The following is a 27,217-nucleotide window of genomic DNA, read 5'->3' as shown; positions in this document are numbered from 1 at the left end:
TGGATTGTGACCTATTGCTTTTGTCTGCCTGTAATAGCATGTCAGCACAGAAATGGAACTGAGCAAGAAGGGTGAATTATAACATACTTGATCACCCCCCCACACTAGATTTTATCCATTGATGCATATATATAGGGGTGTGTGTGTGTGTGTGTGTGTGTGTGTGTGTATTACTTGTGTGCTCTTCAGGTTTTTTTTCACTCATTCATTTCTTCAGAACTTTGCAAATAAACCCAACCTATTGTTTGGGACGATGGTCACTCACCACATTGTGTACATTTGAGAATAACTACTCCAACTGCTTGGTGGGTCTGGAAGGAATGGGCAGATTTGAAACCGCTTTGCATCTATTTTTAATGCTTCATGTCCAAGGAGTTTGTTTACATTTATTCAGCCGACTTTAAAAGAGCCTATTTTGCCCTTTCCCCTGAATATAATATATTTTGTGAGATGCCATCATGAAAAATAAATCCATTTCCTCCACATCTTGTTAAAAGAGAAAGGCCACAAAATCCCTTGCCAGTGCCCACAGCCGCCTTTATAGCTCTGATTTCTTGGTAACAAGCCCAATCATATTTTTACTGTTTGACATCCCTTGTTGGTTCTCTCTGGCAAGGAGTTCTTCTGGGTCCATGCTGGTGTAAAAATATCCCATGATGGAGAAAATAACAAACACGATAAAGAGCAGTGCAGCAAAGAGGACAAACTCGAGCCACTGGAGAAAGAAGAGGTATTTTTAAAAATAAAATAAATTATTAATATTTATTTTCCAACAACACTTACACATTTGTCTTCTTCCAACTGTACAGAAGCTTAGTCAAACTATTTCACTTCTAGTTACCAGCTGCATATGGCACCTGGAAGTGGTAGAGGAGCAGAACTTTGCAAATCACTCTGACAGGGCCAAACTAGATGCAATTTATAGGACACAATTTGGTCTTTTTGCTTTAACCAATAGCTGGTATGCCTCCTTCCCCCCAAACACCAAGCTTAGATGGGACTGTGACATGGGCAATAGGGATGGTGTCTTCCCTTTGCACGTGGCCCCATTGCAGTACTGATCTGGATTAGGGGTCCTGCACTGAATATTTACATTGGGGGAAAGCTCCAGTTTGCTCCAGTTTCCAAAATGGCTCAGGTATGTGAGCATGGAAATCCTTCAGACGACCATATAGCTAAACTACTGCTCTTTTCAGTGCATGTGTGGCATGAAAAAAAACCCTATGTGATAACCCAATTTTTCAAAATCCACATTGTGTTTTATTTGGGGAATACTTGGGGAGGCTAAAAACAGGAATATGCTATTACTCGAATTACAATAAGTTCACCGGTTCTCATGACCACAGCAAAATGTCGCTGTGTGTTTATGCATTTGGGAGGGGACTGAGATAACATGAACGGCTGTAGCTGCAGATGTACCATAAGGGGCAGAAGTCCAGGTTCCCACTCAGCAGAATGAGCTGGATGGCTGCAAAATGCAGCAGAGCTGGCTTAGCATATTTTGCAGTTAAGTGCAGTAATACACATTATCAACTAAGTAGCCCCACCCCCCAACCCAACATTATGTCCAAAGTTTAAAAACACATAATTGCATACAGGAGTTCTTCTGTGCAATAAAGGACACTCATATCCTGGAAAATGAGGCTGAATACACACATTTAAAGCATACATATACCACAAAAGGATCCTTGGAACTGTGGTTTCTTAAGGCTGCTGGGAATTATAGCTTTGTGAGGAGTGAACTACAATTCACAGGACTATTGGGGTGGGGCAAGTGCTTTAAATGGTTTGTAGCCTGAATGTGCATGAACTTGATATTGTCATATAGAAGCAATTCTGTGGCAAGGTCATGCATCATGTGAGCTGACATGTAGAGTCAAATGAATCTAGTTTAATTAGTTCTCTTATTCCCCCCTCCCAATGTCCTTTCTGTGAACATATTCCAGCAATATACATCTATTGTTACTGGTACAGATTGGAACAACACATGTGCTCAGCTAAATGCCCCAGCATTATTATTTTTTTGGTGTGTGTATGTTATTAATTTGTGAGGGAGGACACTAAATTGGATGGCACACTAATTGCATTCTATTCTCCTTGTTGTGTCAGCTCTATTGCTTTATTAGTTAATTGCTCATTTGCTCAGTGGCCTTTCTCTCCATTATGTAGGTTAATCAGTTATTTTTTGTGATGTATCTCTCCCCCTTTCTACAAGTTACTTACTTCCGCATTCATTACTTCTGGGCTATATACTGGGGCCATTGGTAGGCAAGTGTCCTAATCATACACATTAAACTGTCGGCAACAATCTAGGTTATAAGTCTCTCTGAGCATTTTAAATTAGCACTTGGAAAGGAGGATTTGGTTTCCACTAGTTGTACCCAGTGCTTTTTTTTTTGTTAAAAAATGAATTGTCAGTAGTCTTATCTTGATAATCATGGTTGCAACACAAAATGACTATAATGGCAGCAAAGAGAGAGAGAGAGAGTACTTTGTACTGGTGAATACCATCCATTAGGGTAGTCCATTCCATGGAGTGCCATCACAAAAAAGAGCACTAGCTGTGCCTATTCTTTCGGATGTGCCTGAATCCACACCTGTCTCTCTTCTCGTGTCCACTAACGTATGTGCCACACTAACAGAGAAAATATTGTTGGTCATACTAAGATGCTGTGTCCTTTACAGAGGTTGAAGTGATAGTTAGGAAGGATGGTCCATTTTAGAACATTCCTCTTCTACACAACATGCATTCTTGCCTCAATGGAAGGATGTCTTTATTTGCGTGAAGAAAGTCCTGGGTCTTTGGGTATGCATTCATGTTTCAGGGATGTGGTACCTGCGTGGCCCTCCAGATACTGCTGGAATACAACTCCCATAATACCGGATTGTTCACTATGGTTGCTAGGTCAAATGGGAACTAGATTCCAATGACATTTAGAGGGCCACAGGTTCCGCATCCCTGGTGTAAACAAATGTAATGCGTGAACTGGACAACCAGGTGCAACTGTGGTTATGTGGATTACTTCTCACTATATTGGGGATTGCCAGGTTAATTGCCAGTAAAACCAGGTCTAGGAAATAAATAGGTGACTGACTGCTATTTCCATCTTACCCTGTACTCTCTTCTTTAACTCCCTAGGGTCTCAAGCAAAGAAAATGCCTTTCCCATCACCCCCTACCTAATCCTTTTTACTGGACAGGACAGGGATTGCACATGAGCACAGAAAACACACCTGAGAACTCCAATCATCCCTGCCAATTGGCCATGTTGACTGAGGCTGATGGGATTTGGAGTCCCAACAACATATGAAAAGCCACTAGTTTCCCCACCCTTGTTCTGCAAGAATGGCTGCCAGATGTACTGAAAGCAGATCAGAATGTCCTGTGGAGTGTTACTCACAACTCCAGCCTTAGTGCCATGGTTAATGTATTCTATCCCATACCTGTTCCATTGGTGCAGACTGGGCAACAACAAGCACAATCGCATTTCCAAAGGCCACGGTTAACAGCCAGCCAGCCTGCAGCACTGACTTCATGCTGGCAGGAGCCTGAATAAAAAAAAGGAAGAAAAGCAGGAAGATTAGTCCATTCCCAAACACAGAGAAATTTCCTCAGCATCCTCACTGAGTACTATTCTGCAGGCTGCACTCAACCACTTTCTTGTTTTGCAATGGAGTAAGCAAATCACCTCATGGGTCTGTGGCCCAGTATGTATTCCTTAGCTACTTGGTTCAACACCTGATGATTCTCCAGGACTGGCCTCTACCCTCAGGCAGAATGAGGTGGCCGCTTCCGGCAGAAGATGCAGAAAGGTAATGGTGATGAGGCATTGGAGGCAGGGCTGTGTCCACCATGTGACCTGACCTTCAGCCCTTAAGTTAGTTTGCTGCCCTCATGTGCAGTGAAGGACATCTGCCTCATTGCCAGAGTTAAAGTTAAATTCCCTTAATAATAAATGGTGGTGGTGATGACGATGACGATATGCCACTCCAGTCAGCATCTGTACATGTAATGGGAGGGGGTGGGGATGGTAGCACACCATTTACCTCAGGTACCAAAATGCTTTGGAGTGGCCCAGTGACTTGCAGACAGATGTGTGAACTGACTGAGCTGAATAGCGCTATATCATTCTGAGGTAATGTGAAGTGATCTGGAAGTCTTTGCCGAGGTGTCTGATATGTAATGGCTCATTCGCATCTGACCATCACAATCTGATGCTGCGGCCACCGCAGCGATAAGCATTTATGTGTGTGTAAATCAATCAACCCTGAGTCATGGCAGAAAATGGCACGGAGGTAGGTATATCAAGGGGATTCTGAGAACCAGCACATCCTTCCTCTGCCCTCCAGCAGCTCTCATGTAGGCATCATCCTACCTGCCTGTGTCATGTGTGGGTTATCTTTGTATTCTCCCAGGGCCCCCAAGAAGAGACTTCAGGAATATAGGAGAGTGGAGAAATACTACATAGCCTTTGAAATCAATGTAGCTGTTGAAATGCCCTGTGGTTTTCTTGGATGTTTGAGGGAAACAGCATAGGAAGCTGCCTTATACCAGGTCAAACTATTTGCTTATCTTAGTGTTTTTTGCTCTGATTGACAGAATCTCTCCAGGGTGTCAGGCAGGGATTTTCCCTTATCACCAGCAATCTGATCCTTAAAAAAATAAAAAATGGATAGACCAGGAGGCCTTCTGCATGCAAGGCATGTGCTCTGCTACTGAACAATGGCCCCTCCTCATGGCACACAAATAATAACTAATCTGTCAGCATAATACAAAAGAAACAAGAGAGAGAGAGAGAGAGAGAGCGCACATGACTCAAGCTAATACTGCTCCCAATTATATTCTGTCCCATATTGCTATAAACCTAATACGTTTCTAGACCTTAAGTTTTAAAAGGATTTATCAGGGTACTTTATATACTAGTTCCCCCCCATCACCTAATAAATTTTAAAGCATCTATATTATATTGTAATAGCCAAAGCTAATGTTTCCATTCTGGTCCATGGGGTCACGAAGAGTCGGACACGACTGAACGACTGAACAACAACAACAATGTTTCCATTTACTCCTGGAACCTTTAATACAGGAGGGTAATTGCTTCCAGAGTATTTGTGTGGGCCGTAGTTTCTACCCATTTGACCTAGTTTATAGTAGAATTACGGGATGTAATGATGGCAGCCAACTTGGATGTCTGTTAAATGGGACAACAAATTCATGGATAATATGGCCATCAAATGGCTATAGTCAAAATGGCTACGTACTACCTTCAGTCTCTAAGGCAGTGTGCCGCTGTATACCAGTGGCTGGGGATGATGATCTGTAAAGGGCTATTATGCTCATGTCATGCTTGTGGGCTTCCCACAGAACACTGTGAGAACAGGATGCTGAACTTGATGCACCTTTGGACTGATCCAGCAGGGCACATCTTATGTTCTTATTGTGCCAGATCTTCTGGTCACTGCATTCAATCATCATGTCCACACAAGGAGACAGAGAATAGAGATCAGGACTGCAGTCCAAGGCACACTTGCAAGTAAATTCACAGTAAATTTGGTCAGGACTGTGGTGCAAGTCTACACCAAACTTGTAACTTGTTCTCTGTGCTCTCGGCCTTTGGAAGACCTGGCAAAGTGCAGCTTTCTATCCTGCCCTTCTCATTAAGCACATCAGATTTCTGATTTTCTTCTTTGTGCTCTACATACATTACCTGGGAGTAAGAGAAGGCAATGCCTGTAATGGAAAACATCACTTCTCCAGCTGATATTAACAGGTACTGTGGAATCTGCCATGAAATATGGACATTATTGGCTGAGATGTCTTCTGTCTTCCATGCTTGGAGGGACTTTGTAGAAGTCTAAGTTAGGAGGAAAACAAGTCATGATGATTAGGTGATGTTAATGCAGAATCTATGTTGGTGTGTGTGTGGAGAGGAAAGGTTTTCTTTTGAAGACTGAAGCAGCATTCTCCTCCTGGGCCCACTAAGCAACTGTGAACTCTGCCAGTGGACTGAAATAAAGTCGCATTAAAAGCATCAGGAAACTCTGCTTTTACCGGGAAGGTGCTGGAATTGTTTATGAGATGCATTTAATCACCATAAAGGGAAAGACAACAAGAAGGCCTGTTTTAGAAGGCTAAAAGGGGTGAGCAGTAATTGTGTGCATTACTCATTGGACTATGGAGGAATGTCACAAACACCTTCAAAAGAAGTTTGATGTTGACAAAAGATTGGGCATAGAAGATAATGATCCTAGCTATTTACATACTGCAGTTCAGCCATATTGCAGCACCATATGCATAATTTAGCTTCTTTATGCATATGCCACAAAGCATAATAGATCTGGAAGCTGAACAAAGCATACTGTTAATTGCAACAGCCAGATTGGAGAAGATCAGTCACTTGGTCAATAATAAGAAGAATAGGTATATAATGAGAAAAGATACTGCCAGCAGAAAATTCAAAACATGCCAGATTGACTTGAGTGCTATCAGTGGCAGTTCTTTACCACCCTGATGCATACTGCTAAACTCTTGGTTGTTTATACTGTTATAAATCTAGATCCCCCATTATTCTGACTGCAATACATGAATGCACAATACATACTCCTCAGTATAATACAATTACATTTACTTCAGGTCTCTCACATCTACCAACTCAATCCAGAACATAACTACTTGCAGATAAAGACTAATTCACACAATAGAAATGATGAATACATATGTGTTGTATACTTCATTGCTTGGAACGTGTGACAAATTTACTTGTCTATTTCTGTACACAGTAGGGATAAAAGAAAGCATTATTTTTTCTTCCTCCCTGTATTCACACCTGTGAAAGACAAGTACCGGTACGTGGCTTAGCCCTGACTTCAGTGGCTGAACTTTGGCTGGAAATGGCATGCAAGAGTCAACGGGCAACTTACGTTTGTTATAACAACTGTATATGCAGCTCCAAAATCAAGAAGGCCCAGGTGCAGGATGAATTCTTCTGCTCTCACTCTGCATTTGACACTGTTGTATCTTGATATGACAAAGAGGGAACACAATAGTTCCTCGTTAGCCGCTCATGACTGAAAAGCACAGAGTGTAGCCATTAACAAGATCCTTCAGGCTGACTGAAGGCATTGTATAACCCATTTTTCTGGTTCTGTGTTAAGTACAGTGTGTTACTAGCATTTTAATATTCAGTGCTATTGTTTTAGAGACAGCTGAAGAAGGGCACTGATAAAAAAAACATTCTGCATTTATTTTGCATTGTACAGTAAATTTCCAGAATTGTTGAAACCTTTATTTCCTTATTTTCCAGCTCTGGTTTTCTTTAAGGACAGGGGACAACAACAACAACAACAACAACAACAACAACAACAACAACAAAACAACAAAATAATAATAATAATAATAATAATAATAATAATAATAATAATAATAATAATATACATCTTACAGACCCTGTTCTGCATGTGCAGGTGGGCAAAATTGCAGAGAAGCAATATGGATTTGGTTTTACTAATTTCAGCAAGGTTTACCAACCATAAGGACTGGGAAGAAGAATAACTTTTTGTACTCATCTTTTTCACACACACTAATTTACTCAGGAGCAAGATGAGATGCACAATGAACATGCCTTTCTTGAAAAGAGACCACAGCTTAATGGAAGAGCATCTGCCTTGTTGGCAAAAGGTCACAGGTTCAATCCTGGGAACCTCCTGTTAAAAGATCTCTGAGAGCAAAGCTGTTAAAGACCCGTGTGAGAGCTTGGAGGACTCCTGCTAGCCACAATAGAAGGATTAATACACACCATTTGTTTATCAGGCCCAGTATTGTTAACTCTGACTGGCAATGGCTTTCTAGGGTTTCAGCCAGAGGCAGTGGCAGAGGAAGGCTCCGTGCTACCCAGGGCGGCTAAAGGAAACGCCCCGGGGGCGGGGTGTCGTGACGTCACATTTTAAGCCACAGAGTGAAAAGGCGGCTTGTGGGGCTGCTGAGTGCAGAGGCCGTGGAAGCAGCAGTCCAATGACAGAGTGCGCCTGCCTGAACTTATAAACTGCAAATGCCAGGAGTTGAACCTTGGAGTTTCTGCCTGCAGAGCATGAGCAGTACCACTACCACTGAGTCATGGTCCTTCCTTGCTGTCAAGAGAGAATCAGAGCTGTCAGTTCTAACAATGCTGAATTTCCTTGTTATGGACTATATGGGAAACTGTGATGCCTGCCTTGGACTGGTAGTGCTTAATCCCATCATACATCTACATTATCACGTATGGATATTCCACGCAGTCATTTCAGGCTGGGAAAGCTCTATGTGAGCTTCATTCTTAAAGTCAGTGGAGTTTTTTGTTGTTCTTGTTCTTGTTTGCTTCTTGGAGCTTAGGCTATCCACTGAGTCGCCTAGCCTGGAACATTTCCACTGTGTACTTCTCTTCATCTGATTATTTGGATGGGAAGGTATTTGGAAGATATGCATGGGGAAACTAGACTAGAACCATACTTTATAATAACAAGAAAGAGCCAAATTTCTAGTGAACTGACCCAGAGATATCACGGAGAGCCCCAAAAGGGAAATGGGTGCTAGCTCAGAGCATGGAAATGTTCACAGCATCTCACCTTCCCCTTGCCAGGGTCTTGTAGCTTGAAACACCATAACTTTTGTTAATACTGACAAAATCCTCATTGCCAAGAGTGATGTTGACATCCTGGTCCAAAGAATTAATGAATCTGAAAGGAAACTTGATTTCATCATGACAGAAAGTGAATAAAGCAAAAGAAAGCACCAGATATTTCACTGGAGGCATGCAATCTCTTTTTAAAGGGGGCTTCATCTATCTCTTAATTTTTAGGATAGTCTTGCCAGCCAGAAATACTACCAATTAATCACAGATTACTGTATCCCTATACATTTAACTCCTCAAGACAATGCAATGATGCCCTTTTCCTTTCTAGGAGAAATAAAATGATTTGTGTGATTAATTCTATCTAAGAAACTCAGTGGGATGGGATGGCTGAGGTGGGAAAAACCTTAGTCAAGGGGGCTAAACATTACTCTCCTTCATCATACTACTCCAGAAAGAACAATTTCCTATTGGCTATATTAGGCAAGCACTACATTTTTCAGAAGGCACTGAATAAGTTCCAGAGTTGTATGATTACTTATTTCAGAATGAAAAATAACAAAATCTCAGAGTTCAGGGCATCACTATGCCTTCATGCAGAGGACGTACAATGGGGTGGCTAGTAAACTATGATGCTTGTGATTCTCAGCAAGGCATCTGCCCAAACATCTGTCCAAAACAGGTTGCTGAACAACAATTGTTATGCAACTGTTGCCATATATCAGACCTGCACAACTCATGACTGACCAAGCTGAGCATAGCCCACCAGGTCCTTCACAATCTACTCTGTTTTGCAGTCAACAGAGGTGAAAGGAACCTTGAAGGTCACCTGGTGCAACTCCTGCTCAATACAGAACCTTCAAGGCATCTCTGGCAGTGGGCTACCTCCTGCTTAAATACATCCAGTGAAGGGCAGCCTTTTGCATGGTTGCACAACTCTTACAATTAGCAGGGTTTTCCTAACAGCCAAGAGTTTTGTTTCCCTGCATATTGCCACCCACTGGTTCTAGTGGGGCAATGAGAACATCTTCTGCATGACATCCCTTCAAATTTCTGGAGAGACTGCTACCATATCTTCCCTTAATCTTTTCTTATGTGGGCAGTCAGCAGAACAGGAGGTTCACTGTGACCCTGGTGAGCCACCATACATGGCTGCATTTGGGTTGAGTTACTAACTGTGCAAGCCTGACATCTGCTGATCCGAAAGAGACCTTCCATCAACAAATCAGTTAGAATGGAATTTCTAACATTGGTAGGAGACACAAACCTGCATTATGATTTCCCTCCTGAAATTCTATCTATTCCTTTGTGTGCTGGCTTAATTTTGCTAGCAATTTTAATAGAATGCTCTATGAACAAGACAGGGTGAATATGTCTTTGGGAGAGTGAAATGGATCCCATTATATCTTAAATATTTCATTTGGGAGGGTGGAGAAACTGTAGGAATATTTTGGATAAATCCCAGCTCAGCACAGTTCATGAACAGGTGCTAGTTCCATGGCACAGCACATGCCTGTTCCCAGGTTTAGTCTGGCTTTGTCAATTAAAGGACTGTGTAGGGTTCCCAATTGTGGGGAGGATTTCCTCTAAACGTGGAAATGTTGAGGGTGACACCAACAGGGACATTGTGGGTGAGGGTAGCACACCCTCACCCTCCTCATATTATTCACCCAAACTTTTAACAGAACACCCGAATGGCATATTGTAATTCCTTACTTCCTCCTGACCTGGAATCCATTGGTTGTATCCAATCCAGTCCAGTCAAATCCAACTGCACACCTTCTTTTCCTCCCCTCCTCCTGCACCCCCAAAATCTACTCCACAAGGTTCCTCAGCCCTCTAAAGCAGATTCTGAGGTTGCACAGGTGAGTGGAGGGGAAAGTTTTGAAGTGCAAGTCAAAGTCTGCTATGTGGCTGGAACATCAGCACTGGGTACAATGCCAGATCTCCAAAGTGGGGTTAAACTCAACGATGAAGATTTCCCCATAAGTGAAAGCTTTCCCCATAAACTTTACAGTGTTCCAAGTCCTAAATAAGCCGAATAGATCTGTCAAGTCTCATGCAAAATGGTAAGTTTCTTTCCATATATTTCCCATTTTCCTTGCAGCTAAGGACTAGAACCAAATGAGCATCAGCAACCATGTAAACCAAGTGAGTTGTTTCCTGCTCCTTTTAGGTAAGCACAGTGTAGACTGTTTCTACTCCTTGCACAATGCAAAGAAACAAAAAACTTTATGGTCTAATGGCTACAGATCTGAACTATCCGGGATTCCACCCACCCCACCCGCCGCTTTCTGCAGAATGATGGAGGCTCTGATCCCTAGAGGTGGGCAGTGGACTGCAACACAACAATAATTAGGATAAGAGAAAAAATGAATTAATTATTGCAATTGATTAATTCATTAATCACAGGCTTTAACATAGGTTGTAATTTAAAAGACGTATTTTCCCTTCCAAAGAGTGTTCAACAGAATCAACATTTGTAATAAGCAAACTGTGTAGAAGTCTCCACTCAAGTAAGGTTTTACAGATGACTTTCCCAATGAATTATGTGAATTGTTATTCAGATGGAAGGGGTGCTATTTCTTTTATTAATACTCTCAGAATTATCTTCAGTTAATCAGTTTAAAAGCAAGACTGATTACATGAATAAGAATAAAATAAGGAACATGTATTAGCAATATGGCAAGCTTGCATTTCCTTCTTTAGAACATTATTTTGGTGGGGCAAGGCAGGGGGTGGGTGGGTGGCTTTCGGATGTTGTTGGAGACTCCAACTCCCATTAGCCCCAACCAAGTTGTCAGGGATGATTGGGGTTAAACCTAGTAAGTTCTGTGTGGAGGGACACAGGTTCCCCTGCCCTGTCAACTCCCATGAGCCTCAGCCAGCATGGGCACAGGTCAGGGATTGTGGGAGTTGTAGTTCACTGATACCAAAATGGTTTCCCATCCTTCACATAAGGTCACTCCCTTTTGCCCACATTTCAATCTTGGCCACTCTGAAGGAAGCATTTCTAATGCCATTCAGGCTTGCATGGTGGATTCATGAACTGTATTACTGCTATACAGTACTACTACTACTACTACTACTACTATTGATACCCCATCCACCTGGCTGGGTATCCCCAGCCACTCTGGGCAGCTTACAAGACTGAACCAGAATACCTGACTAGTTTAGCTGTCTCTCTGAGCCTCTTCACAGTTTGCATGGCAATCATGTTTGCTGCAGCAACATCAAAACAGTGTGTGCCACATGAAACAGGGGGAATCTGGCATGGTAGACATGAATTGCTAAACACTAAACACTTGCTAAACACTTAAGGATGTACCTAGGAGAGCTCTGACTGGTGGCAGATCTCCATCCCTGAATATTTAGAAATGCATAAATTCTCCCTTTACATATCTGCTACGCAGAACACTTGCATAGCCAGTTTTGGCCGATGACATACCGCAATAGGTAGGAAGGGCTAGGGAAAGGCTGCCACCCCAGAGCAACAACCAAGGCATACACCCATGTAGGGACATAGTCTGGGGCTGTCATGACTGGGGGCACTTGCCAAGGTTTACACCTCAGCAAGGAGCCCACTGCCAGTCCTCTGGCCCTGCTCCACTTCCCTGTTGATGTCTCTGCCTGTTCACATGTACTCTTCCAAGTTTACACAGAGTGTCAAGACCTGCAAGCTCCCTCTACTTCTGGAGAGCACAATGGATCGGGACCAGAGGGAAATGGCGATTGACTTGGGAAGGTGACCCACTGAAGGCATCTTGTCCAAATGCTTCGCAAAATGTGGAGAAAACACAGCACCCTTTCCCTGGGAGGAGAGAAGCAGCTGCAAGGATCCAACTGAATTCAGCATTGTATAGATGTGTGTGAGGTGGCTGGTTCAGAGTGCTCAGTGGGAACTGCTGCAGTGGGTGTTCCTAACCAATCAGCAGCTGCAAATCTGCACCATTTGACTTCCCTGCCTCCACCATCACCTTGCATTTCCTACTGCTAAAGTTCTCCTCTTCTTTGGTCACTGCTTAGTGATAATAGACTCTTCCTACTACTTCCTACCTTTACACTCTCACTGGGTGCAGCCATAGCAAGCATAATTGCCATATAGTACAGCTTTCATTTGAAACACACTGATGAGGCCCAAGCTCTGGCTGAGCCTGTGTTAACAGCTTCTGTCAAAGCATGGAATTAGAGCAGCAAAGAAACAGGTCACCCAAATCCAGTTCACACCTCACAGCAGACATGCCTTCTGGTGGCTTTCCCCCCATATCTTTAATCTGAAACCAAAGGAAAACAAAATCAGTACATGATTTCTGCTTCCATGCAGGCTTTCTAACAAGCAAAGAATTTGTAAATAAAAATTTAAAAAACATGGGTTCGAATGTGAACTTCTTAAATGGAAGGAGATGTTTGCAATGCACTTTTTATCAGGTCCTACATGGCTTGATTTCTGATAGTAAGGTTCCTATCCAATTCATAACCTACCAGGCTTGCACTAGTGCAAATGACAGGCAAGGCAACTTTCTCATTTCACTAAAGCTAATGGCTAAAATGGGACCCTGTTTTGCCCAGGTATGCATTGATCTACTTTGTGACAAAAGCAGGTGCTTCACCAGGTGCACTTAGGGCTCACCCAGATGTTCTTTTGTGCCCAGCGCTTCCCCCCCCCAAACCCACTCTTTACCACTGAATTGAAGCAAACAGCAATCAGAAGAAAACCCAAATTACTCTTTGTTACAATTTAGCGTTAAAGGGTGGGTATTCCTGGGGCAGGGGGCAAAAAATGAAAAAGTGAAACTAAACAATTGGGCACAGAGCTTTAAAGTGCAGGGCAAAAGTTAAGTGTGGACAAGCCCTTTAGTTTCCACAAATCATGGAGGAGTGGAGAAGACCTCCAGGGCCAGGGCCAGCACTGAGTTGAGAAAGAAGTGTTGGAGAAGTACACACTGAAGCATTGCAGTGAGTCCATGTGATAACACAAGTCTGGAGGGCCTCTGGAGCAGGACTCTTCAACCTTTCCATCCACCTTTAACCCAAACATGCACTTGGAGACCCAGTTCTTAATTTTTAAGCATGCATTTTTTTGTGTGGAAGTGCTGCCGTTGTGACACATCTTAGATCAGGCTGTGACCTTGAAGTGGGTGTCCCGACCTACCAGTTGAAAACCAGAGGTCTAGACAAGTACATAGCACCTTATATACATTTATCAATTCTAAATAGCAGAAGAATATTTAATGGACTGCCTGTGACCTTTATTTCCTACAGAATGGTTAAGGCATAAGCTTTATAACCACAGCATAGCAGATCATGTTGGTTAAGAAATTGAATGCATAAAGTTTTTTAGCTGAAGGTTAGGGGGAGAAAGATGCAGGAGGGGAATGGTGGGAAATCTCACACAGATCTGAAGAATGGAAGATACTGTCCAATTACATCCTTCCACTATTGGAAGTTTTCAATCAGCAGAGGGATACAACTGGATACAAACCACAGTTATTTCTCATTAAAAGGGCTGGGAAGAGATATGCAATGCTGAATTTTCACATATTCATCCAAAATAGCATTTTTTAAATTGGAACAATATTTTTTTAACCTGCAAGTTTCTAGATAATGGTTGTAATCTCTATAATATCACTCCATAAAGCGATTGTGCTACACAGAACTTTCTCAGGGCACACAAACAGGACTAGTGAGAGGGCCCCAGTTGTCAGTAACAATTCCAACAGCTGGGCAGTCCTTTACACTTAACTGTAATGACTTTTGGAAGATGGTTTCTTCCCAACCTTTTCACTTCCATGTCTATAAAAGGCCTTTGAGTGCTGCATTGCTTATATTTGGTAAACAGACAATAAATTGTAAAAGGAATGGTAGATAAACATGATTAATAATGAACAACTAGTTTGCAAACAGTCCACAGCAGCATTTCCCTTGATAATGAATTCAAGCTGATTAGCATCTCACTAGCGCAGGGGTCTGCAACCTTTAAGACAAAAAGAGCCACTTGGACCTGTTTCCGAAGGAAAAAAACAAACCTGGGAGCCGCAAAACCATTGCGACATTTAAAACAAATATAACACTGCATATATTGTTTCTAACCTTAATGCAATAATAATAAATAACGTATAGGAGCCAATGCAAAGTATAATTAGTAAAAACAACAAGAATAAGTTCTTACTTTTTTGCATTGACTCCTGCGTATATATATACAGTATTAGTAGCGGTAATAAAGTAGTAGGAGCCAAGGCAAAGCAGAGGAAAAACCATTATTATTATTATTATTATTATTAGGAGCCAATGCAAAGAATAGAAAAGGAAGTATTATATTTATTATTATTATTATTATTATTTATTATTAGGAGTCAATGCAAAGCACAGGAAAGTCTCGTATTATACCGTATTAAATATAATATATTAGATATTATATTGAACGACGTTAAATCTTATTTTATGCACATGCCATTGCACAGAATGGAAGATAAAATTTAAAAATGATCAATATGCAGGAGCGAGTGTGAAGGGGGGGGGGAACCTAGCTTTATCATCTTGGAAAGATGGGCGGCTTTCCTCCTGGAGCGTTTTGAGAAAGTTAAAGGAGGAAGAAACCACGTTGCTCTTGACGGCGGTGGTGGCAACAGCAAGCAGGCCTGGAGGTTGGCTTAGTAACCAGAGCGGCAGAACTGCCAGGGCCCCAGAACGGGGCGGGACAGGAGGGGGAGAGAGAGAGCGGGAGACGGGATCCCATCGAGCTTGTGTCAGCAGCTTCCCCGAGGGGCGTGAGTGGCTGAGAGGCAGGCGGGGGAGGCTGCTTTGTGGCTGGCTACAATGGTTACAGCCCTGGAGAGGCAGCGTTAGGGACGCACGTGCAGGCAGGCACACCGACACAACAAGCGTGCACACACTCCGGGAGCAGCCGCTTTGGCTGGTATCGGGAGGAGGAGGACGAGGGCGCAGGCAGGCACCGAATAAAGATCCCAAGCTCGCATCGCCTTGCCTTGCCCTGCCCGCTTGCTCGGGCTCTGGAACCGCGGCTAACTTGCATGCTCGGCCAGGGAAACTTTGCGCCCTGAGCTGCGTCCTCTTTCGCCATACAAACAAGCCGGAAGGGGGTGGGGGGGAGAGAGATGGGGGGCTCGGGGCGTTCAAAATAGCAGCCCGGGAGGAGATGCTGCCGACGCCGAAGCCCCGATCCATCTGCTCCCAGTCTCTGGGCTCCTTTGCAGGTTCCAGTTAGCGCCATCGTGGGGGAGGAGAGAGGGCATTGAAAGGGGGCATGCCGGAGCCGCGGCAAAGGTGTAAAAGAGCCGCATGCGGCTCCGGAGCCGCGGGTTGCAGACCCCTGCACTAGCGGATCCAGTCAGTTATTGGTGCTAACCAACAATGATAAATTTTTCAGTCAGGGGCTGTGATGCCATCAAATATATGGAGATGCTGCTGCAATCATTCTCTTACTGAATCCTACCAAACAAACAAAACAGATAACCAGTCTCGCAAAAGCAACAGGGCTTAAACTGAAAACAAGCCCCATGCATATCTCCTAAGAAACAGATCCACTGAGTTCAATGGACCTTATTCCCAGGTAACTGTTAGTTGACTTCTGTGATGTTTCGCTAATGAACAGTGGATGCAAAGGCAAAGGCAGAAAAAAAAATATGTACACATCCTGATGTCTTTGCTGCAGCTTTTGCAAGAGCCTGAGAATAGAAGCACTGAGGGGCAAATGTCTGTTTCATAAGAACATGGGAAATGAAATGAAAAGAGAGGCATAGGTCCAGGGGCAGCAGCAGACAGTGAGAGAAAGTTGGGAGTCATGGGGAGAGGAAATAAATTCTATTGCAGAAAGAAGACCTCTGACCTTAAACTCCTGTCAGGACTAGCTCTATCATTAGACTCAGCCACAGAGGATACTACCTGAGCCGCTTGTTGAAATAAAAAATGACTGCCAGCCCAGTCAGCTTCTTTACTACATAGAAAGAGGGAATGGCATCTGGTTGTTCTTTGCCTCATGAATCAAAATGTCCTGGACCAGCCCGGACACTTGTAAACATCTTTAAGACTGCATGCATGGTAGAGCGAGTTAAATCTTTACTTTTGTGCTGCTAATAAACAAAGGCAAGTTTTCCACGGGGAGGATTTCAACATCGTGCTAAGGTGGTAGTTCTGAAAGGGCGAACATTTCAGCTTGCCAGGCAGAATGATCCTCTCCCCCCCCCCCACACACAGCACAACCCCACACCCCTGAGCCAATTCTGGGGGCAACACAGGGGGAGTAGCTGGGAGCAGGGAGCCCCATTGCAAAGTGGAAGTGTTTGTGCAAGGATTCTGCTAATAGGTCTCATTCATTGAAACTCGCCCACAGCATGGTACTTACATCTTTAAAGAGTATTACTATTATAGAATGTTTAGGTCAAACATCAACATCATATAGTTCAACCCCTTTATTTTGGCCTGATTCCCTTGCCCATCATCTCTTTATAGAAAACATTATCCTATCATCATGCAAATTACATTGTGCAAGAAGCAGAGAACACCAAAAGCTGCCTCATCATTAAGCCATTGGCACTGGTTTTTCTGCTTCTTTCTGTAGAAAGAGAGAAGTTTGCTTAATCATGTGACCTATTCTGTCAGCTTAATGGCTGTTCTGTTCATTTGCAAAGAGCCTAGAGTCTAGAGAATTTGCGGCTGTCGTGAAAACGAGGAGAGATTTAAATCAAAAACACAGGATTCATTGTCAAAGAAAAAACTTATCTTTTTAAAATAAAAAATGTAAAAGTGATTTCTTGTAAGTGCTTTAGTACTTCCAAATGGCCAATGCAACGCTAATGATTCTGATGCCTTTTGGTACGGTCATTTTGGTAGCTTCTGTTCCAAATTACTATGGTATCGTGTTAGAGCAATGATTAAACATATCTCATCACCTAATTGATTTATCCAATTTGCCATTCTACAGCCTCTTTGCAATCTTTATTTTATGTGAAAGCCTTTTGGGAAAAAGTTTCTTCTTGTCCTCTACTCTTTTTGTTGGACTTTGCCATCCAGTAGGTCTTATTCTCATTTCCCATTGCAGTGTTTGGCATCTTAAATTGGGCCTAGCAGCTCAAAAGCTATAAAACCACCTAGCAGAAGTGATAGCAGAGGCAGTACCACTTTTAAGACATCAGAATTAATCGTAAGTCCCTCATGAATAAGTAGATGAGATAATGAACTAGTTATCTCTAACTTATCCCCCCAATAGATGCTATACTTTTCATTCCAGGATGAGAATTGCTTCCTATTTAGAATCTGTGAGGCAATCTGCTACCATGCCTACCAAAATCGAATCATAGCTTTGGATTCCAAGAAATATGGATAAACCTTTTGGAAGATAGCCCTTAGTCTGGGAGTAGAATTTCAGAATGACACATGGTCCAGGGCATTGTTTGAGACAATGGAAATGGTAGCCAGGCTAAAAGAAATCCTCTTGGGGGTGGGGTGGGGGGAAGCTAGAAGCCGTGCTAGTGCTACTTTTAAAGCAGATCATCAGTCCCAATAATTTTTTGGAGAATTTTTCACGCTGGAGGAATTTGGTGAAATGGTTTCTCAAGCTATTTCCCCATGGATACAGGGAAGATTTTTGAGAGGCCGTTTGCATGCATCTCTAGTCTGGAGGTACAAAACTTAAAATGCAAAAATTAGAAAATGGGAAGATCATCAGGTCTAGCACATTAATGTTCTCTGCTTGTTGGCTGCAAACTGGAATCTTCCTTACAGGATTACCGGTATGTAGGCTGTTGGATTCTCTCAAATACCTGACATTGCCCTACTTGATTTCCTCACTTACTAAATGGCTTGTTAGGCTTCTTTCCACCTTGTAGACAATTAAGCTGTACACTGACTTTTCGTGGGCGGTAGAATTAAACATGAAAGATGATCCTTGATACTGTATCTTCAAATGAAGGTTTTGTTGGCCATCTCTCAGAATCAATTTGGTGTACTCAGCAGGATCCTGAGCAAAATGAAAGAAAGAAAACAATATATTCATTGTGCATGAAAACATTTTTTTTATTTCAGTTTATGTTTATCTATCATTTCTTAATAAACTGTGAACTTGCACCTTTGCAGCTGTGCACACATGCAAATCCCAAAGATTTTATGCAGTTTGTCAGAAAAAGACTCATGAGATGGTTCATGGGGTAGGTAGCCTGAAAGAACAATTATTAGCATTTATGTAATACTAGACTGCACAAAGCATTTTGTATACATTATGTCAATGACCCACATTCCCATTGAATAGGCCAATATTATTGGGCAGCAGCCAACACGCCCATTCTGTTAGAGCAGTGTTTTTCAACCTTTTTTGGGAAAAGGCACACTTGTTTCATGAAAAAAATCACGAGGCACACCACCATTAGAAAATGTTAACAAATTTAACTCTGTGCCTATATTGACTATATATAAAGTAATTCTCTCTCTTTTCCCACGGCACACCAGGCAACATCTCGCGGCACACTAGTGTGCCGCGGAACAGTGGTTGAAAAACACTGTGTTAGAGCAATGGATATGGCTAGTAACAGAACTTGGCTCCCCTTTCCCCTGCAGCCCCCCAGCCCCCTTAAAACCAGCTCAAAAGGGTTGGGGGACTCCACCCTTAGTGCTGCTTTGGATACAACCCATTGTCCCCATACTGCAGGTATGAACTTATCTGCAGGTTATGCCTGTTTTATTATACAGGTGGGAGATTAGTAAATAGGCTGTTGAATCTTTTAAGTGATCCTGTGCTTTTAATTTAAGTTTTTGCCCTTTTGTGGCTTTCCCCTGATTTCTACTGGAAGAATAGTGACGGATTGCCCCTTGATTGCCCCTTGAATGGGTTCTTTAACTTCTTCCTTGTTGTCAGTTCCTGCTCCAGCAGTGAAACAGGGATGTTAGTTACTAATTTCCTCTTTATTTTTCATTTTTATATAGCAAAATAATGTAATTTCACTATGTAAAAAGAAAATAAATAATGGAAAAATTGGGAACTAAAACCATCCCATGGGAACAAGAGGAATTTGTTCATGCTGGACAGATTACTCTGCAATTTACAGCACATGTGTGCATGCATAGCTGTGTGTGTGTGTGTGTGTGTGTGTGCGCACACACACACACACACACACACTTCACAACAATTTAGGTTTAACAAAAATGGGAGGACAATACAGAAAATGGAATACAATACTCTGCCAAAGATTTCTCTGAAAAGGTGAGTTAACTAAGGATGGCAATTTCAGACTGAACTGTTAGTGTAGAAGAAACCTAAGTTTCAAGCCGCTCCGCTCCACTAGCTCTCACATCTAGATGAATGAGGTGGGCAGGAAGTTCAAATTCAAAGGGGGAAGCCAAAAAATATAAAAGGTGGACACGACCAAGCTCCAGCCCAGACTTCTACAATGAATCCCAAGCTTCTGCAAGAACAAATCAAAGAAAGAGGAGCGTAAATGATAACACTCCCTCCTTAACTGAGTTTCAGTGGCAAATCATGCAGAAAGGCTGCCAGCTGGATACACTGCATGCTTGAACTTACTTGTGATAACCCTAGAATTATGAAAAAGGGGAGAGAACCACACTTTCAGCGCTTTCGGTTAACCACCCTATTCTTTATATTCTTCCTGTGCACTTCTTTTAATTTTTCCTGTTCTAGCATGTTCCTTTCAGATCTAATCTGACTGTGAGCTATGGGAAACACGGATCATATAAACAGGCTTTTTGGGGAACATATTCATCCCAGAAGATTTAACCTTCCCCCCCTAATTATAAGTAAATATAGTCAGCCATCTGTGCCTTTTTTGTTGAAATACGCTGGGGAGGATGGGGATTGCTGTCAAAGGCACAGTGCCCTGTAGAAATGTGCCACCACTCCATATGGTAGGACAGACACAGGGGAAGGAAGGTCAAATCTTCTTGTTCTTCTGAATATATGAGGAAATGGAAGTTTTCTTTGTCATACAGAAGCTATTATCATAATGACTGAGAAAGTAGCCATACAATAATAAATACATATGGAATGTAAAACACAGAACCAATAATTAACACGGTGTGTGACAACAGGAGCAGCAACAATAACAACATTGTATACTGCCCTTCATCCATACATCTCAGGGCAGTTTACAGCATCTGTCTGTGGGATCTTGGAAAGTTAAGTATTAACTTTGAAAAGGAATGCTCTTGCCAAGGAAATAACCAACAAGCTCACCTGAAATGGTTTGATCGGCTGTCGAAATAAGTCATAATCTTGGATTGCCACTTCAATATCACTGTCTGCCAAATTCAGGACCTGAATGTAGCTTTCTTTTGAAACTGGCTTTGGCACAGCATTTTCCTAATGGAAATAAAGTGCATATCTATAATACTAGAGTGGGTAGCTGTAATATTAAGCACTCGGTTTGTCAAAACCCCATTCACTCCTTTACTGAAGCTGTACAATAGCAACAGAACATAGCTCTTGGTTATAGATATCTTGATGGTTGGTAGTTATTATAAAAGAGGCATAAAAGACTTTTGATAATGTTGCTGTAAAAGAGGTGTGCTCCACACATGCACAGACCTTGTCTCTACTTGATCATATATACAAGAATATACATACAGGTGGGTTTCTTTCTAACTTTAGGGCTGGTGTTACCTTTAGTGATCATCACATCTTTGAGGCCATGTGTCACATTACACCATTCATGTTTGGAACAGGAAGTGTGTGTGTATACTGTCCAGGAAGATGTCCTACTCATCTGAGATGAACCAGAAACATCTGCCCATCTCACATGGTCTTTCCGTTCCAGGTATTAGCAGATTGGCATGGGACCCAAGCATGAAGAACCAGCAGCTGCACCACAAAGGACAAGAAATGGACCTGGGCACTGAGTCTCAGGCAACATCCACTTGTTATGAGTTCCAGCGTGCTATTGCTAGGATTATGTCTGTCAAATATGTGGTCTGAAGGCAATATTCTTTTGGAATTGGCTTCAGCATAGCCTTTCCTAATTAAAAGAGTATATACAATATAATCGCAATGATTCCCTGAATTCTGGTTATTATTGATCCAAATCAGATCCAGATCACTTTCTGATCTACAGATTCATGACACTCAATCTCTGTTCCAAAATAAGGACCTGAAACCTTAGAGTATTTTAAAACTGCGTATTCAGGAGCCAATACCATAAAACAAGTCAAGGAGGGTGGGTGGGTAGGGCATTGGTACATATAGGTAGGAAGCCTGTACCTTTACCTCTTTGCTTCATACAGCTGCTCAGCGCTTACCTCTATCCTGAGTTCTACAACAGCTGCAACTGCAAATGCCAGGCCCGCAAGGATCATGCCAGTTGCCATCTTTTTAATGGGTCTGATAGTAAATAAACACAACTTAATTACAAAAATGTGTAATTTAAGATGAATCATGCGATTCCTCTGAGTCCGAGATCATTGCACATTAAGCCATATGAACAGACAGCGGCTGTTCTTTTAACATAAAACCTCCATATTATATTATTATGAGGCTATAACCGAGGCCCATTCAAATTGATAAGCTATTTAAAAAATGCTCTGTGCTAGCAAGTTTCATATTATCTTCCCCCTAGCTCTTCTAGGAAGGAACGTTGTTTGGCATTTAGTTAATGTGTGAAGTGGAGGAAAGCACCACTGATGATCTATCTCCAACTCCCTTCTAGGGCAGCAGACAGAAAAATTGCCTTGGGTTATTGAACTACAAGTGCTGAAGGCATGTAAGAAATAAATTGCACATCTCCCAGAGCACCTATCATGACCAACATTTTCAAAATGTGATATCTGTGCTTTTGTGAATATCCCTTGGGCCTAAATGAAGTGAAGCACAAGTTAGAGTGTTTCAATAGGTAAAGATGCTCTACTTTGACAGGAAAATATTGGAGGGTTGGAAAAATATTGGTGCCCCCCCCCACAAACCACTAAAACTAGAAGATGCTGGTGTTTGCATGCAGTCCTTCTGCTTTGAGGGGATATCTAAAAGCTGCAGTAAAGTCCATCTTTTTTTAACTAGTAGGCCACATTTTCCTAGAACTCACAGGCTATAGAGATTGAAGGAGATTCTCCCTTCTGTTACCTCACCATCATAAAACTAACCATGCTTGACTAATAATCTTCGACATTTTCAACCTACAAGAGTGTGTGCATCCATGTATCTGCACTGCATTTTCTAAATGAAAGGGGGGGGGAGTTCAGGTACTTACGTGAAATTAAATTTGCACAGGTTTACCAAGGGGTACAGGCCGAAGTCAAAAACTGGGATGAAGACAAGGATCAAGAGAGGATTTAAGAACTGAAAAACCAAATAATGCATTATATTAGCCATTTATGGTAACTTAGGCTGCAGTCCTAAATACACCATAGGGAATAATTCACAACTGGTGCTGATGGAATGCCAGGATACAGTCTGTAATTACATAGATGAAGCGGTTAAACAACGAATTGCTGGTGCTATGACAGTGCCATCAATACAGGTTCCGACACAGTAGCAACGTGCCCTAGCTGACAACCATTGCCTTACCTGCATCTGGTCAGGTTGAAGGACAAATCCTCCCTGAAATTAAAACATTGAAACTGGTTAGCAAACAAAATAAGGGAGCTGTGGCAGAACTGACATCAGCAAAGGAGACAGCTAACACATGCGGGAGGATGGGGTCTTAGCAGCTGAAGTGACTTTTCAGTGGCTCAGTGTTTATTATTATGGTTGACTCCACATTCCCCCTGACATGAAAGGAATAATGCTTTAGAAGCAAGCCATCTGCTGAACATAACAGAGATCCCATAGCAGAAAACTTCATTGCATTTCAGACCAAACTGAATTTAGACAACAGCTTTAAGCAGATGTGGGACTAGCCACAGGACACAGTGTTTGTTTAAGAACAGGACTGTATCTATTTATGAATGAATGACATAATGTATCATGAGCATTTGTCTGATTCCTCAATCATGCTCTACTGAAACTATGTTCCTGAGAAACTATGTACCTGCCCTGCTCAATCGCCTGTCATGATCCCTGACCTCTGAGACCTTGCAGTGCACAGCAGTGGACACTGATGGTGACAAGATTCAGACCACTTCCTCATGAAGATAACTGTCAGTACCTTATTTGGGGGCCCTCTCAGTACAATGACACAGCCCTGCCAACATCCTTGGACTCAGATGATGAGACCCTTGCAGGACCTCCATCCTCTCAGATGTGCAGAAGTCAAAGACTGCAAAAATCAGGCAAGGGCTCTTCCATAATTCAGCCACCTTTCCCAAGGGGCAGAACCAACCACACTATAGGCCATGGTTGCATCCATAAGGCTACAGTAGAGTTTAGCTCTCTGCTGAGGCAGCATCTTCCTATAATCTTAGTTAAAGAGAGTTTCAGCCAGAAGTCCAAGATCCTATTTTGTCCACCCACTGCATGAAAACACTTTTGAGCTGGCTTTGCCTACCTTGACTGAACAGTACTGTTGTTGCTGATGGTAATGATACAAAGTAGGGTGAAAATCATGACAATACTATGATAAAGTAAGTGGAACATGAAGATGATCGTAATGTGTTTTACAGTGGTACCTCGGGTTAAGAACTTAATTCTTTCCTGAAACTGTTCTTAACCTGAAGCACCACTTTAGCTAATGGGACCTCCCGCTGCCGCTGCACCACCAGAGCACAATTTCTGTTCTTATCCTGAAGCAAAGTTCTTAACCTGAAGCGTTATTTCTGGGTTAGCGGAGTATGTAACCTGAAGCGTATGTAACCTGAAGTACCACTGTATCTATTTTTAGCTATTGCTTAGTCTAATAATATTTTGAAAGCTTTTAAATACCTGGTCTTACTGAAAAGTTTGATGTTTTATTTTATATATCTGTAAATCGCTTAGAGGGTCTTTTCATTATCAAGTAGTACACAAATTTTGTTAAATAAATAATATGACACAGTAGGCTGAAGAGCAAATGGGAATTCCCTTAGGGACTCTCAGAATCTCACTGAGCCAAAATATATTAATTGCTTGGGGATACTCTCCATATCTCTTCTATTCCATATTAAATTGTTCTCCCATCCTGCCCCCACTAGTGATTAAGTCTATAATTATTGTTCCGTTAGAGATGCACTTATTTTAAAATCAATAGAAGTGTGTGACCCTTTATTACACTGCCAGCCCATAATTTAAAGCATTGACTTGAATTTGTTTAATGAATAAATATAATTACCGTGAATGAACCCTATCTACTTACAAAGTCAGCATTCATTTTAGTGGCTTGCAGTGTCCACCTAGAACCCTAAGGAGAAAACAGATCAAAATGAATACCATGGAGTACTGCATACATGGCCAACACTGGAAAGAAAAGCAATAGCAAATTACCAAAAAGGGCCATGAAATATTGTTAAGGTTCAGACCATGAAAATGCACCATACATTCTTAACATATATAATAATTGCAGTTAAATGTAAGCATGTGCATTTTCTCCTTATCTCTTATCAGACGCAGAACCTTGCCAATTCTTTTCCTAAATGCCTACCCTTTGAATAGGGAGAAAATCCACAGGATCACATTTAGCATACCAAGAAAAGGCTAATGCAACAGGTAGAATTAGGCACACAACCAAGGTAGGAAGGCCATTCTTAAAAATGGAATCAAATCTAAGATTTTCTAAGCAATACCCAGTTCTTGACATGTATATTTCCCACACAAGGAAGTATCTTATTCATACCTTTTCTGTTAGTCAAATGCTGTAAGAAATCCAGAAACAATGTTTCTCAATGAAAAGGAAAATAAGTAGATGTTGGAGATTCATTCCCCATGTCTGCAGTCATGGGATTGTTACCTATCACATGACGGTGTATGTTTTCATTCCACAAAGTGGGAAGTGACTGAGACAGGATGTTTGTGTTACTGTGTTCCGTGAAGTGGGACTATTGTCCTTTGTTCCTTTTCTTTGCTGTCTGATGCTAGAGAGAGAGGGAGCCATGCTGCAGTGCTCCGTGTGTGTTTATATGCAAATAAAGTAGATTAGCCAAAATGCTGAGTTGCTGAGGTCTGTTTAAGCATGCTGCGAAGACTCTGCAGATCCCTAAGTGTGCTGATGCTTCTTAGTATCAGTCACTGTGATGTTCGGGCAGAAGAAAGCTTTTGAAACTCCCGAACGACCAACCAGGATGGAGAGAACATGCCAGCCGGGCATGTGTCTCTGCCAGTGTCCTACATGAGGATGCTCCTGCTAACAGTAGTTAGGGATGGATTATTTTCATCTTCAAGGGCTTATCTGTGCAATCCACCACATGTCTATTGAGAGGCAAGTCCCATTGAGTTCAATGGAACTTACTCCCATGTAAGTGTGTGTAGGATCTCATCACCGATCTTGATTGTGACAATTGGTATAAATAAATTAGATATAGGCTTTTAGTGTATATGTGCCCTAGGATCTCTTAGGAGGAATGGAGGTGGGGCAAATATATGCCCACTACATCATTGGACTTAAACATCCACATTTGTAGGGATTGCCATTGAAAATTTATACAGAATGATATGTTGTACAGTGTCTGGCACATTCAAAGAACATCCGCAATGTCTATCCTTTCTGGGGATGTTTGAATATCTGCCCTTGACAAAAGCTGAGGGACCAATGCATTTTTGTACATTGTTCTCCCTATAGGCATTTTATTGCATACTTTACCCTAGCATATGCATTTTTGAATACTTTACTTTGCTGTAGAACTGCATTGCAAAATTTGGAGAAGTGAAAATTTCAAACAGTGTTTGAAAAGTGCAGGTTAGGTAGGTTCACCTTTAAATACAAGCTGAATTTAATTTGGTCTCTAATAATATCAGAGGTTTTTTTGTTCTGTTTAACTGCTTGAATGTGTGCACTACAGGAAACTTTTCTACTGTCCATTGTACAACCAGCTACACAAGCGTGTGCTATCCCCTTTTTTGGGTAGTCTAACATAAAGGCACAGTGAAAATATTAGTTTCTATCTGTCTGACATTAACCTAGAAGTAACTGCAAGGGTGGCTGAGTTTTTTTGTCAATAGTATCTCTTAGATGCTATTGGCACTATTTAGTGAGAAGACATTCCAATGAAAATCCTCCTTATTACATATTTTACATGGCTGTTTATTTGTACATATTTTAAAATTTTATATATGGATGTTTTATGATGGCCTATACTTGTAATGCCTAATAAAAGTTTGGCGAAGTTAAAAATGCATTAGATTACGGGAAATTGCATTGCAATGATATATGTGTCAGGAGGTAAAACTGCATACAAAATTGCGCATGTTTGGAGCAATTTGCTGATGGATTTTCATGACAGCTTTTTAAAAAAAACAGTTCAGAAAACTAGAGAACTGAACTTAAGATTGTGAAAGTCACTGGTGAAGGTCACCTTTTACTTTCATACACAGTGATGTAATGGTAAATTCTGAAGTGCAGGAGCTAATCAAGGAGTCCCGTGGCACCATAAAGTCTAAGGTGTTGTTGTTTTTTTGCACCCTGTCTGTAGCCCTATTCCTAGTTATTTGAGAGTAAGTTCCATTGATCACAGTGGTGTTTACTTCTGGCTGCGTAGGCTTAAACTTGCAAAGCACACTGAAATTTAAGAAAAGATCTTCAGCCCAGCTGA

General features: G+C 41.8%; 1 protein-coding gene across 1 annotated transcript in view; it reads right to left on the bottom strand.

The window, feature by feature from the left end:
* Positions 1–337: 337 nt before the first annotated feature.
* Positions 338–27,217, bottom strand: part of SLC15A2 (solute carrier family 15 member 2) — a 59,893-nt gene continuing 33,013 nt past the window's right edge. Inside the window, exons 11-22 of the mRNA XM_033162531.1 lie at positions 24,829–24,873; positions 23,127–23,159; positions 22,810–22,898; positions 21,866–21,947; positions 20,808–20,933; positions 18,417–18,581; positions 12,833–12,879; positions 8,601–8,711; positions 6,921–7,017; positions 5,708–5,854; positions 3,444–3,548; positions 338–715 (exon numbers count right to left, since the gene is read on the bottom strand). Coding sequence (XP_033018422.1) covers positions 539–715; positions 3,444–3,548; positions 5,708–5,854; positions 6,921–7,017; positions 8,601–8,711; positions 12,833–12,879; positions 18,417–18,581; positions 20,808–20,933; positions 21,866–21,947; positions 22,810–22,898; positions 23,127–23,159; positions 24,829–24,873 — 1,224 coding nt within the window. The 3' untranslated portion in view covers positions 338–538. The remainder of the gene's footprint in view (positions 716–3,443; positions 3,549–5,707; positions 5,855–6,920; positions 7,018–8,600; positions 8,712–12,832; positions 12,880–18,416; positions 18,582–20,807; positions 20,934–21,865; positions 21,948–22,809; positions 22,899–23,126; positions 23,160–24,828; positions 24,874–27,217) is intronic.

Source organism: Lacerta agilis, chromosome 1 (assembly GCF_009819535.1).
Source record: "Lacerta agilis isolate rLacAgi1 chromosome 1, rLacAgi1.pri, whole genome shotgun sequence".
Taxonomy (NCBI): Eukaryota; Metazoa; Chordata; class Lepidosauria; order Squamata; family Lacertidae; genus Lacerta; species Lacerta agilis.
Note: the sequence above shows the minus strand (reverse complement) of the source record. Positions and strands in the feature narration are given on the sequence as shown.